The sequence below is a fragment of the Cotesia glomerata genome, linkage group LG5 (genome assembly GCF_020080835.1).
Source record: "Cotesia glomerata isolate CgM1 linkage group LG5, MPM_Cglom_v2.3, whole genome shotgun sequence".
Classification (NCBI taxonomy): Eukaryota; Metazoa; Arthropoda; class Insecta; order Hymenoptera; family Braconidae; genus Cotesia; species Cotesia glomerata.
The window spans coordinates 9892652-9906965 of record NC_058162.1 but is presented as its reverse complement, the minus strand read 5'-3'; the positions used below and the strand labels follow the sequence as shown (position 1 = coordinate 9906965).

The window sequence follows — 14314 nt, the reverse complement described above, 5'->3', positions numbered from 1 at the left end:
GTGATTTCTTGTTCTCCGACTTTCAGTTTTATGGTCTCTATCACTTTTCTGCTGGTAATAAGCACAGCCTCAGTCTTCTGTTTAGCCAGTTGTAGATTCATTGAATCCATCCACCGGTTAACTTTCTCAAAGGTGATATCGAACATGTGGTTTATCTCATCTAGGTGTTTCGCAACGATTACGACAGCTACATCGTCTGCATATGCAACAAGCTTGACACTTCTTGGAAGAGTCAGTCTCAGCAGGCCATCATACATGACATTCCACAGAAGTGGACCCAGAACAGAACCCTGGGGTACACCTCCGGTAATACCGTACTCTTTTGGACCATTTTTCGTGTCGTATCTCAGGATTCTGTCCGTGAAGTAGCTAGCCACTATCCTACGTAGGTATCCTGGTACGTTTTTCTCTTCCAAGGCTTGCATAATGCAGTCCCAGTTGGCGGAGTTAAAGGCATTTTTGATGTCCAGAGTGGCCACCAGGCAGTACTTCTTCGCTCCACCCTTCCATCTGATCCCTTCGATTGCCTCCTTGGCCGTTGCAACAACCAAGTTGATTGCGTCCAGGGTTGATCGTCCTTTCCGAAAACCATACTGGTTGTCTGCCAGAAGTGGATCGACAACTGCTTCTATTCTTTGGTGGATTATACGCTCAAGTATCTTACCTGCCGTGTCTAACATACAAAGTGGTCGATAAGATGACGGTTCTTCTGGTGGCTTTTTCCCTTTTGGAAGTAGTACTAGTCGTTGCTGCTTCCACTTCCGAGGGAAAATCCCTTCCTTGAGGCATGTGTCGTAGACGTCCAGGAACAATGATGGCACTGCTTTTATAGTTGTTTTTAAAGCAATATTGGGGAACCCGTCCAATCCCGGCGCTTTATTGTTCCCTACTGTATGTATGTATGTATGTATGTATTTATGTATGTATTTATGTATGTATGTATGTAAATCTCTCATAACTTTTGAACGGATCATCCGATTTGATCGAAATATGCTTCGTTTTGAAGAGTTCTTTTGCCCCTAGAATTTTGATACTAATTTACAGAATTTGAGTATATAAATTTTGAGAAATCTCAAAAATAAAATTTCCAAAAATTCGATTTTTTGAAATATCTTTTAAACGGCTGAACCGATCAATTACAAAAATAAATCAGCTCTTAAACTCAAAAAACCACGTCGATTGTCACCAGCCCGATCAAAATCGGTTAATTTGTTCGTGAGATATCGTTGTCGAAAAAAATTGAAAAAAATGTTTTTTTTAGAATTTCTATGAAATTTTTAGTCTGACCAGTTTATGCTTAAAGATTTTCCAAAGACCTAAAAAAACTGCTTTGAATGCCGTAAACCGCGAGAAAATCGGTTAATTAATTCAAAAGTTATTGCGGTTTGAAAATTCAAAAAATAGTGTTCTATAAAACTTCCATTAGCCTTTTGAGCTCGAAGAGCTCAAAAGCACAGAACAGCGATTTATTTGAGCTCGGAGAGCTCAAAATTACACATAAATTATATTTTTGAGCTCGAAGAGCTTAAAAAATAAGTGAATTGTTGAGCACTTAGGTATGGAGGCAGCGGGAAGTTGCAGGGATGGCCTTTAGGGTCAACCGTTTTCCTAATTTTTTTTTATTGAATTCTCTTCGGAATCACTCCGCTGAATAAAAAACTTTAGATTTCCCTGTACTTTTATTTCTTTTACTCCCAATTTTTACAATGTGGTTGATCACGGCTTAATATTAAAAAAAAAAAAAAAAAATTGAACTTATGTAAAATACATCGAATCTGAAAAATCGTTAAAGAAACTTCAATTTCCATATCTAGTTTTTTTCTAGATGAAAAATTTTCTAGTTTTCCAACTATTTGATAAAATTTTGCTATCGTATGCATTTTAATAATTTTGTAAATTTATATTAGGTCTGAAAAATCTATTCTCATTTCAGTTGCCGAATGGCCTATTTTAATATTAAATTTAGTTTTGGTCGTCAAATAAATATTTGCATAAAACTATCTTATGATAACACTTAAGCATGAATCACTTGACAAGCATAAAAAATGAAAACACTTGATTAAACGGGCGCTGTTAATATCTAATAGTATATCACATAGATGATTCATATTTTATGGAATTAATATACAAAAAAGCTAAACTTGATAACTTAAGTAATCTCAGAGAATAAAATTGCCAATTAATCTATAAATTAAATTAAACAATTGTTCATAATATGTATTAATTTATACAAAAAATTAAAGGTCAGAGTTTCACAATAATAAATATATTTCATTGATAATATAAACAATTAATTCTAAGGCGTTTATTTTTAATTAGTACAATAATTATTTCCAAGAATTGGGGGATGAGTTTTTTACACTCATTACACTCTCGTAGTCTACGAGGGTGGAAATAAAATATTTTTAAAAAGCGTTGGAAATAAGACACTGCAAATGGAAGGAAAAAATGAGAAGGTTAACAGAAAAAAATATAATAATAATAATAATTTTAAATACACAGCTGTGACTGGTGGTGCATTTTTAATCCTGCTCTTTTTCACTTCACTTTTTTCTCATTTTCTTTTAATTATGGGCTTTAAAGAGGGTAGTGAACTTTTGTTTAAATTACTGCGATATTTTTTTTCTTCAATTCAAAGCAAAAGTGTCAGTTAATTATTTATAGAAAAAAATGTTAATAAATATGTCAAAAAAATCACTACGAAGTTGAAGGGACAAAATGTTTTTTTAATGGGAAAAATAATGACAATGAAGTAAAAAAAATTTATTATTATTACAACAATAGCATTGAGAAGAAATGAATTGAAAATGGCAAAAATTTTTTATTGAAATATTCGTAATTTTTTTTATATTCAATTAAAAAAAATTTTTTTGACTTCTGGATTGAAAAAAATATTTTCTTAAAAATTTAAAGATATTAAAAAATTGATAAATTTTATTTTTTTTAAATATTAATAAAAAAAAAATTTCTTTGTTTCAGATTGCAGATTACATGTATCAGTATTAGTTTTTATATTCATTTACCAGTAAATCCACTTGACAACTGAATAAATGGACTAGTATAATAAAACAAATTAGAGCGATGGATGAAATACTAATGGTGGGACATGAGAGCAGAGTTCTGTATATAGAAGTGTGAGAGAAAAAACAAAAGTTCTTCGAACAGAAGGGTGTCTGCAGTCACTGTAACTAGTGTCTGGAGTTTGGAAAAAAAGATAATTAACGTGAACAAATATAAAAATCAAAGATGAGCTCTAAAGTATTATTGTTTACACTGACTTTAGCCGCTATTGTTTTTGCTACTCTAGCGGCTCTTGAAGGCCCAAATGTCTGCGTTCGACAAGAAGTGTAAGTTAACTAGTTATTAAAAATTAATTTTAATATTGGGACCTATATTAATAATAATAATGATAAAAATTCTCAACAGATATACCGTAACAGTAAATGTATCAGAACAAAAACCGTATCAAGTTCGTGAAAATAAATGGTGTTTCGCCGTACCACCAAGATGTTCGAGTTACCGTATGGAATTTAAAACTGTTTACAAAACAGAGGTTTGTTATTTTATTTATTTATTTATTTATTTATTTATTTATTCATTAATTCACTCTTACGAATAGGAAGATTTATTTTTAAAATTAATATTATTATTATGTAATGTTTAATTATACGAACAGCTAATCAATAGAACACGACCAGTGGATGAGTGCTGCAAAGGTTACGGACAAACTAAGAGTGGTGATCGATGTGTTCCTATTTGCAGTCAAGAGTGCGTTCATGGTACTTGTATCATGCCTGATGTGTGTAATTGTGAAAAAGGATACGGTGGACCTTTTTGTGATATTCGTAAGTTTTTTTTTTAAGTTTGTCAAAATTAAGAAAAAGATTTGCTTAATTTACAGTTTTATTCCTGTCAAGACATAATTGTCAAATTTGTATTTTTGGTGATATAATTTTTATATTTAACACGTTGTTAATCTAAAAATGTCAATTTTACAATTAAAAAAATGGAAATTTTTATTTTCAAATTATATTTTTCTATTAAAATTCAATTTTTTGGTTCCTTAAAGAAAATATGATGATACTACAGAAAAATATAAACGGATATTTTATAATTATTGGTGTTTTTTAAATAAATTAATCAATACTTAACATTTTTTAGTAGATTTAACAGAAATCTAACTATTGCATTTGTCTTCATGTCGTAACTTTTGAAAAACTGCTATTTCCTGATTCAGCTCACCGAACTCGCTCAGAAAACCCGATTCGTTTAGAAGTTAATATATGTATTTATATATTTATATGATAGAACGCGGCTTGTCACGTCAATAGCATGATCGTGAAAGATCAAGTTCGAAGATTAGCTAAATCGATCAATAAATTTAGAAATGACAGCATTTTTTAATTTTCATAATTGACAAAAAATTACACTCTCCTACAATAACTTTTGATTAAAACAACATCGTCTTTCTGCAAAGTTCATATGAAAGTCCATTAAATAAGTTTTAAGTAGCATATATTTCTATTAGCGTAGACCTAACATGATCACCAGATTTATATGGTGATCGAATGAAATTTTACCGTTGCATATTCGTTTTGCCATTTTTTTTAATTAAAATTTATTTACTGTAAAATAATTTGAACTAAAAAATCTGCTTCCATTTCGGCTGCCGAATGGCCTTTTTTAACTTTTTATTCTTCTCTGATTAAGAAAAAAAATTTTTTTTTTTAATTTTTGATTATTGCATGCCTTAAGCGCGAAGCGCGCAGGTATGCTCTACTTTCGCCTAAAAATCGTGATTTCGATTAAAACGTGATTTTCATAATTTAAACGAAAAGAATTATGGATAAAAAGCATATTGAAATAAATAATAGTTACTATAGAACACGTTAAAAAAATTTTCTTATCGATTAAATAAGATTTCTCAGAAAAAACTCGTTTTTCTGATGAATTAAATGAATAAGAGCGTGGTATTCACGGGAGCTATGGGCTTGATAACACCACAACTTTGTCAAAAATCACTTTCACGATTTAATTTTTTTTTATTTTATTCCTGATGAAGTTTATCAAAACCCTTGTGAAAATTGCGTGTCAAAATAATTCCGTTTCGATACAGTTAATTTTTTTCGATTGTCAGTTCGGTAACTTTTTCTGCGATTTCGGCAGCCATATATATTATTTTTCATAAACAGAATTGAAATAACTATAAACAAGCAGAAACTATACATACCCTGATAGCCACAGTTTCAGACCAACCAAGTTGGTGTCAGATAGTTGCCACCAACTTAGCGACAACTTGCGGTCAACTTCCGAATTTGTAACTGTTGGCGCCAAGTTGGCTACAAGTTTCTGAGAAAAAAAGAAACCAATCTACTGCCGCAATATGTCGCCAAATTTCTTGAGAAACTTATCGTCAACTTGGTGTGAAAAAGTTTCAGAGCAACTTTTGCCGACAACTTGGTGACAACTTGGTGAACAAGTTGACACCAACCGAGTTACTTTCCAAGAGTTGCCGCCAAGTTGGTGACAAGTTGCGGCAGTAGATTGACAGAAAGTTGCGGCCAACTTGGCTATCAGGGTATATGATGGTATAATTACTAACTGTTTTATCATCTGTTAAAATTTTTCTTTAGTTCGACCTACAGAGGGGATAATACTACTCGCGGGAAAATTCAAATTAAAAACGAATAATTTTTGTTATGATCTAAATAATTTATGTATGACATGAGCGCTTAAGGTATGCTCATTTGGATTTTCCAAACTTTTTAAAAATTATTCTGAATTCTTAATTAGAATTAATAAGTATTTGAAGTAATTAAGAAGTGTTTAGAAGTATTAAAAAATTCATGAAATTAAAAAGAAAATTTAATAGTGTTTGAAAATTGTGATATTTTTTATTTCTTTTGAAATTCAACTATTATTTAGTGATTAAAAATTATTACGAAGAATTTATAGAATTGAATAACTTAAAATCTCCTCAAATTCTGGAATACAAAATTTCTAAAGAAAAAAATGCAATAATTTATATACTTATATTACCGAAACATTTATTTTCAGAATGTCCAGTTGGTAAATGGGGTAAACATTGTAGCAAAGACTGTAAGTGCATGAACGGCGCAACGTGTGATCCATTTAACGGCGAATGCAAGTGTACAAAAGGGTGGATGGGTGATAAATGTAACCAAAAGTGTCCTCCAGATCATTACGGCCAGGATTGTGGTGAAGAATGTCGGTGTCGAAATGGCGGTAGTTGTCATCATATTTCTGGAGAGTGTCATTGTGCTCCTGGCTACACTGGACCACTGTAAGACAACTTTTTCATCATACAATACAAAATTATAAGCTCTCAGCCATAATCCAGTTAACAAATTTTATTTTTCAATTATAGTTGCGATGATCTGTGCCCCGAAGGTCGACATGGTGACGATTGTAAGACCGAGTGCAAGTGTCAAAATGGCGGACACTGTTCGCCGACAGACGGTAACTGTTACTGCACTTCTGGATGGATAGTAAGTATTTCTTCTCAACGAATAAAAAATTTTCAAACAAAAAAATTGGAATTTTAATTTTAGTTATAGATTCTAACAATTTATTTATTAATTTTTTTTTATTTTGAGGGCGAAGTTTGTGGAAATAGATGCCCAGATGGTTTTTGGGGTCAAAATTGTACTCAAGAGTGTATTTGCTACAATGGTGCGGCGTGTTATCACGTAACGGGTGAATGTATATGTAAACCAGGTTACCGTGGTCATGAGGTGATTAATCAATTTATAATACTTGTGTATAATAATAGTAATAGAAATTTAACTCCTTTTGTTTTCTATGAAAGGATTAACTGTATCATTCATAATTAATTATATATATTCATTACAGTGTTTTGAAGTTTGTCCTCATGACAAATGGGGTTTGGACTGTAAAAATAATTGTACTTGCCAAAATGGGGCCGCGTGTTTACCGAACAATGGCACGTGTGTCTGTAAACCTGGGTGGATTGGCGAACAATGTGAAAAGCGAGCTTGTCCTGACGGCAGATACGGACCCAATTGTCAGAAGGTAACAGTATTAAATTAATCACTAATTTAAATAATTTAATTATCTGAAAATTATTTCTTTTTAATAACTTTAAAATTGAAAATAGATTTGCGAGTGCGATGAGTCAAACACGGAACTCTGTCATCCATGGACCGGCAATTGCGTTTGCAAAAACGGGTGGGATGGACCCAAATGTTTGAGATCATGCCCGTTTTTGTACTACGGAAAAGGATGCGAAGAACGCTGCAATTGTAAAAATAACGCTCAGTGTTCGCCGATAGATGGAACTTGCATTTGTGCGGCTGGTTTTCATGGAACTGATTGCAGTGAAGTTTGTCCCGATAATATGTATGGCGAAGATTGCACTCAAAAGTGTACATGTAAACATGGCGCTTCTTGTGCACCGGATACCGGTCGTTGCAATTGTACAGCAGGTAAAAATGAATTATAAATTTTTATGTCTAAATTACAAACAGTCAGAGGGAGAGAGTTATAAATTTAATGTAATTTTTTTCAAGTAGTTTGATTAGTAGATGATAAGTTTTATAACAATTTTACTCATCTGATTTCTTCTATTTAGTATGATAAAATTCAACAGGCGTGAAGTTGGCGCTAGTATCGCAATTGTTGTTTATTGATGGATTTTTCTTGTATTATATGTAAAAAATAATTTTATATCAGGATGGGATGGTGTGCTGTGTGATCGACCTTGTCCAGACGGTTCATTCGGTAAAGATTGTGAAGATAAATGTCAATGTTTCAATAATGCAGCATGTGATCCGCAGAATGGTAATTTTAGTAAATTTGTTTTTATTTTTGGTGTTGGTCTGCATTTTTCACTTTATTCATGAAAAAAAAAAAAATTTCACAAATCATATTGCTCGCACGAATACACAATCTGTTGAAAATAAATGTATGTGAATAAAAATCTGAAAAATAGGAACTTGCACATGCGGAGCTGGGTATATTGGCCACCACTGTGAGCATAAATGTTCTCCAGGTCTATTCGGTCAGGACTGTTGCCATCTATGTGATTGTGAGGAAGACAATACTCAAGAATGTAATCCTACTACTGGAGAATGTAGTTGTAAGCCGTTGTGGCGAGGTTAGTTTATAAAAAATCTCCGATATTCACTGAAAATATATACTTCCGATGGTACTTACTGAACATGGCAAATAATTTGTTTGCTGATGATTGGTTTGTTCTATAAATAACAAATTTATTTATTAAAAATTCAAACGAAGAACTAAATATCAATTAACGAAATTTTTTTTCTAATGCACGCATAATTTTTTCTATTAAAAACTTTCGGATGTTTGATATTTTATATTTTTCTAAATAAAGTAAATTTTAAAACACACTAATAATTAAACACTAAAACTAAAATATATTTAGGAGTAAGATGTGAAACACGATGTCCAATTGGTTTTTACGGTGAAGACTGTCAAACACCGTGTAAATGTAAGAACAATGGTTCTTGTGACCCGATAACTGGGGTTTGCGCCTGCGCTCGTGGATGGGAAGGTTCCGATTGTTCCCAGCCTTGTAAACACGGATGGTATGGCGCCCGTTGCAAAGAAAAATGCCCGGAAAAAATTCACGGTAAAATATTAACTTACTTTAACTCTAGCATAGAAACAAATTCTAACAACAATTACTAATAATAAATACAATTAATACTAAAAAATTGTTCTTAATAATGAATGACATTTTTTAGCATCTTCGTAATTTAAAATATATAACATAAGCAAACTATTGCACTATTAATCAATTAAATTTGAATAACGCTTTGCGTGGGTTGCTTTTAATTACTGTCTTAAGAAATTAACAAAATTTATTAATGATAAATAATTTATCTTAAAGCAATATTTATGGATTAGTAAATGGAATGAGGTAAGAGATAGTTTAATAAATAATTTTGAAAATATATTAAATATTTGTAAGAATAAAAACTCTCTCCCTCTGCTGCTTTGCATTGAAAAGCATTTTGGTCGATTAATTATGAATATAGATTCAGTTATTTATAAATTTTATTGGGAAAACTAATTTTCGCCTGATTGTTAATAGGAAACATGACCTGCGATCACGTGACTGGGCAGTATGTATGCAGACCCGGTTATTTGGGGTTGACCTGCGAGCATTCGTGTCCACCTGATCGGTGGGGTCTTAACTGTATGAATCATTGCGACTGCAAAAATGACGGCGAGTGCAATCACGTGACCGGAGCATGTCAGTGTCGTCCAGGGTGGCAAGGTGAACGCTGTCAAACTCCCTGCGCTCAAGGAACTTTTGGGGTTAACTGTACTCAGCATTGTAGATGTCAAAATGGCGGCAAGTGCCGCGCAAATGATGGAGTCTGTAGATGTACTCCTGGGTGGACTGGGGCTCGGTGCACTGACAGTGAGTTTTCATTTTGTTTACACTGATAAAAAAAAATAGTCCTGAGAAGGGTTTTTTGACTCTACAATTTATTGAAATTAATTATTAAAATTTAATTTATTGATTTCTACATATAAGAATATCAATTTTTGCCTTCATCATAAAAGGCTGATTCGAAAATAGTTTTACTAGAATTAAACAAGAAAAAAAAAAATTATTTTAATCAATTCAACCAGTTCAAAAATTTTATGAAGTTACAAAAATTTTTAAAATTATTACTTACTCTGTAAAAGATTTAAGAGCTGTTTTTCATCAGCACACTTGTTATGATCATTTTGCTTAAAATTATAAAAATTTTTTTTCTTTTTAATGGAAATTATGAGTAAAATTTTTTTATTTTTAATTTAAATTATTTTATCTATTTTCAAATTACAAAAGTATTTAAAAGTTATATTTTAAATAAAGCCTGAAAACATTATTTTCTTTGTGTTCCTTAAAAAAGTGTGGTGATAGGTTAAAGAGCCAATTTAGTTCCATGTATAACTTAGATTTTTGTCATTTTTCAAAAAAATCGTTAAAAAACAGTTTATTTTTTTTTCTAAACCTATTTAAAATTGATTAAAAATGATAAAGTCTAATTTATTTATTTTTTTTTACAGTCTGTCCAGAAGGTTACTACGGTGACCACTGCATGGAGCCATGTGAGTGCAAAAACGACAATTTCCAATGTCATCCGGCGAGTGGCTGCATCTGTCGTCATGGCTACACTGGGGCCAACTGTGAAGAAGAGCGAATCTCTCGCAACGTCCAAGAAAAGACTGAATCCAATGTAGGAAGTGTCGTAGCAGGAATATTCGCAGCAGTGATTGTAATAGCAGCGACTTTGGCTGCCTGGATGTATCACCGACGTCGTGTGGCTAACCTCAAAATGGAGATGGTCCAGGTGCAGTACATCGCCGAACCGGTAACTCCTCCAGACCGTAATCATTTTGACAATCCTGTTTACTCGTGTCAACCAAATTCCACTCGCACTGACGACGCGACAATGTTACTGAACAACGGCGTGATACGGAACAACTTGGGCACCAAGAGCACCAACAGCGAGAAGGCGAAACTGGGCTTAGGGCTACCTGGGAATGGTGTTTGCTATACAGATGATGATGACAGTGACAGCTGTAGAGGCGCTTACGGACAGTATGACCATCAAGCTTCGTTGAAAAATAAAGACGCTGACTTGGGCAATCCTAATGTCAATGTTTATCACAGTATTGATGAAATGGACAACAAAAAAGGTGCAGAACATCTCTACGATGAAATAAAACAGAACAACGCTGAGTTGGAGTACGATCACTTGGACTACACAAGGCCATTAGGTGCGTGGAAGCCTCACTACCAGCGTATGGCCAATGGCTTCGGTTCCAACAGGGATGGAAGTGGTTCCAGCAAAAGCGGCTCCACGAATCCTCAAGATCCAGAGTTTGGAGGCTAATGAATCTCTTTTTACAAAATTAACCCTTGATAGCATAGGTCATTACTTGCGGAATTAGCCGAAGTATGTCGAAATCGCTCGAACGGCCGATTTTTGGGTACCAACTTTACTTGGCTGATAAGAAATCTCTCACAGTGATAGAGAAACATTTTTCTTCTTTTATCGCGAAAGAATTAAAAATTTTTATTCTCGAATATCTCAATAACTAAAAAATTATGTACAGGTAAAAAAATTTCAAAGTAGTTATTTAATTTGAAAATTTAGCGAAAAAGAAGTTCTTTAATGAGTGTGAGAGAATTTTTTACACGAATGCTCTTAAGGGTTAACTTGGTTAATCAGTGTTGAAATGGACAATTGCTTTTATTTGCGCGGTTGGTTGTGCAATTAAGACTTGTAAATATTTTATAAGATTTATTGACGCATGATATATAGCAATTAATATATAAATTTGATTATAATTATAAATAATATTTAATTATATGTCTATTAATATTCGTATATTTAATCACTGCCTAGGTTAGTCTAGGTTATGTTGGTCTGCACATATGTGTGTTACTACGTGAAGAAAAAATAATCGATTTTTTTTTTACATTCAATTATATTGTATGATTATATATTTTAATCAATTCGACGGCACATCTTTGAATTTAGACTTTTCAGAGTCAATTTTTCGAAAAGAGGAAATTCAATTTTGATCAACTTTTTTAGCAATTTTTAAATTTTATTTACGAAAATTAATGATGATACATGTCAATGATTTCTTTTTCTTTTTTTTGATTAGAACTAAATAATTATGTCAAGATATTTAATGGTTGAAAATTAACTTCTTTTTTTTTTTTTTTTTTTTTTAAATAAATGATCTGGTATAAAAAATGATAATTTATATTTTTAGGGGTTTGATACATTTATGAATTTAATCATATCTTTTATTGTGTAATTATAACTGTAAATTTATTGAAAGCGATTTTTTTTTTTTTTATTATTAATGACTTTTTTTACTGATTGTGAATTATATAGATATATTATTTTTATTCTGTGATAAGTCGATAAGGATCGGAGTTAGTGCGAATCATATTAGACATTTAGTGACCACAAACAAAAGCAATTGATGAATTTAAAGAGAAATATAAAGAATAAATAAAGTTAATAATATTTGAATAATATATATTTATGTATACTTATATAAAGTTCTATGATAATTTTTTAGTTTTTGAATATTCAATGAAAGTCGAAAATATAATTAATTTAAGAAGAAATAATATCGTACACTTTATTCATTGTAAATCAAATTTTTGAGGCTGGCTGAGTGTAAATTCGAAAAGTGCCGTTCGGCAGCCGAAATGAAAGTAGATTTCCTGATAAAATAACACTACAATACTGATAATTCAAATACAATCATATTTCAGAATATCTTTTCCCTAAGTTACAAAAAACTTGTATTATAATTGAAACAAATACAAGAGTAAAATTCCATTAAATACCCATGGACGAGTAAGTTATTTTCAGTCTAAAAAAATGAAGTGGTATGGAAATGGAAGCTTGTTTAATGAGTTGTAAGATACAATTTACAAAAATTGGATAAGTTATTTCATTCAAACGATATCCGTGAAAGAAACTGTTAAAATATGAAATTTCACGAATTTGAAAATTTTGAATCCCTGTTATTTTTGAATTACTTGACCGATTAAGCTCATCGTTGAACTTGACTTTGGTATTTGTCGGTAGAATGATTATTTTGAGCTTGGAAAAGATCTATTATGACTTGGAGATACTATCGTCGTGACAAGCCGCGTTCTATCATACATATACATATACTAGCTGTTACTCGTCCGCTCCACTAGGCGGCTTATAGAATTCCATTTTTAGATCTAGATTTGAAATTGAATTAGAGTATTGTTTCGACTTGCACAGATTTCAAATTCCATCGAATTGGCATTTACCTTTTGTCCATGTGATTATTCTAGCTAATATTCATTGTAACTTTCAATGTGCAATCATTAAAACATTCCCGTGGCTTTCTTACAAAAATGACTTATAATTGACGTGAAGAAAAACATTTGAAATGAGCATTGAAAGTTTCAGTTAAAGAAATTGCAGGTCTTATAAGTGAAGAAATCTGTCTAGTTTTAAATTCGACGAATTTATCCATTTATTAAAATTTTCTCAGTGAAATCAATTTTTTATAGAAAATTAATTTTACATGTTTTTTATGAATTCTATTTGAAGATGAGCAAAATTTATTGTCCACATATCAAGTGTTTGGAAAATGCATTGATTTTACTCTGTTACATTCCCGCGATCTCGTAATAAGAACGTTTAATCGCTTATGTGATCAGCAAAAAAAACATGTATAAATTATACTAGCAACCTGCAGTCGCTATGTGACAGCCGAAATTTACGAATTATGAATAAGAAAATTTTGGCTTAATGATTTTTTTATATTTATAATCACACTATAGTTTGGGTACTTTTTCAATAAATTTAAAAAATAATAGTACTATCACAGGATCAATTACAAATAATTTAATGGACAAATGTAACCGAACAAATTTATAGAACCAAAAAACTATTAAAAACTCCTCCAAAAACTTGACAGAAAATTGACTACTAAAGAATATATAAAACCAAAAGGCACTAATTCTTATCAAGATCTTTCTCATGATACCAAATTAAATTATAAAAATTTCTTTAAAAATAATAATATGCTTGTCACAAAATTTTACTTTCTCTCTCAATTATTTAAATCATAAATAACTACCCGGGAAAAAATGATCAGATCTGATCAGATCTGATCAGGCATGAGTCTTCAGGTCTGATCAGATCTGAAAAATGACCGGGTCTGATCAGACCTGGCCAGGCCTGTACAGGCCTGATCAGGCCTGGCCAGGTCTGATCAGACCCGGTCATTTTTCATATCTGATCAGACCTGAAGACTCATGCCTGATCAGATCTGATCTTTTTTTCCCCGGGATGCCTGTTCATATCTGATCATTTTTCCCCGGGATGCTCGTGCCCGACATTTCTCCTGTAAACATTCTAAAATATGATAATTAAATTGTCATAAAAATTATAAAACAGTGTTTCAGCTATTTCAGTACGTTCATCAGTTGGCACCACCACTAAATGTTATTAAACATTTTTACTGTAAAAATGTTTGTGTTATATTAATTTTAATGCAGATATTGAAACCTGTTCTTCTTGTCATGCATTAAAAAGATTTTGCATTTTTCTTTGAAATTGATCTTCACGATCACATCAAACATATGTTTGAACATCGAAATCTTTTCGAAAAATTGATGCCAGTACAATTGAGGCATGATGGCAATATAACTGATATTACGGATGGATCTGAATACATTAGAGTAAATTCTCGGGCGAATCGTCAAAGATATGACTTAACACTAGTGTTGAAT

At 31.8% G+C, this 14314-nt stretch overlaps 1 protein-coding gene across 3 annotated transcripts in view; it reads left to right on the top strand.

Annotated features, from left to right (window-relative positions):
* The window catches only part of LOC123265095 (protein draper), a 16758-nt gene extending 4694 nt beyond the window's left edge, over positions 1-12064 (top strand). Inside the window, exons 3-15 of one of the 3 annotated variants that reach the window (XM_044728712.1) lie at positions 2980-3347; positions 3427-3553; positions 3677-3845; positions 6058-6304; positions 6389-6509; positions 6618-6755; positions 6874-7053; positions 7139-7466; positions 7714-7821; positions 7973-8137; positions 8429-8635; positions 9101-9433; positions 10072-12064. In XM_044728712.1, the coding sequence (XP_044584647.1) occupies positions 3247-3347; positions 3427-3553; positions 3677-3845; positions 6058-6304; positions 6389-6509; positions 6618-6755; positions 6874-7053; positions 7139-7466; positions 7714-7821; positions 7973-8137; positions 8429-8635; positions 9101-9433; positions 10072-10901 (3054 nt within the window). In that variant the 5' untranslated portion in view covers positions 2980-3246 and the 3' untranslated portion in view covers positions 10902-12064. Of the gene's footprint in view, positions 1-2979; positions 3348-3426; positions 3554-3676; positions 3846-6057; positions 6305-6388; positions 6510-6617; positions 6756-6873; positions 7057-7138; positions 7467-7713; positions 7822-7972; positions 8138-8428; positions 8636-9100; positions 9434-10071 lie in introns of all 3 variants that reach the window. The other 2 variants (XM_044728713.1, XM_044728714.1) reach the window with 2 other exon arrangements.
* The last annotated feature ends 2250 nt before the right edge of the window (positions 12065-14314 follow it).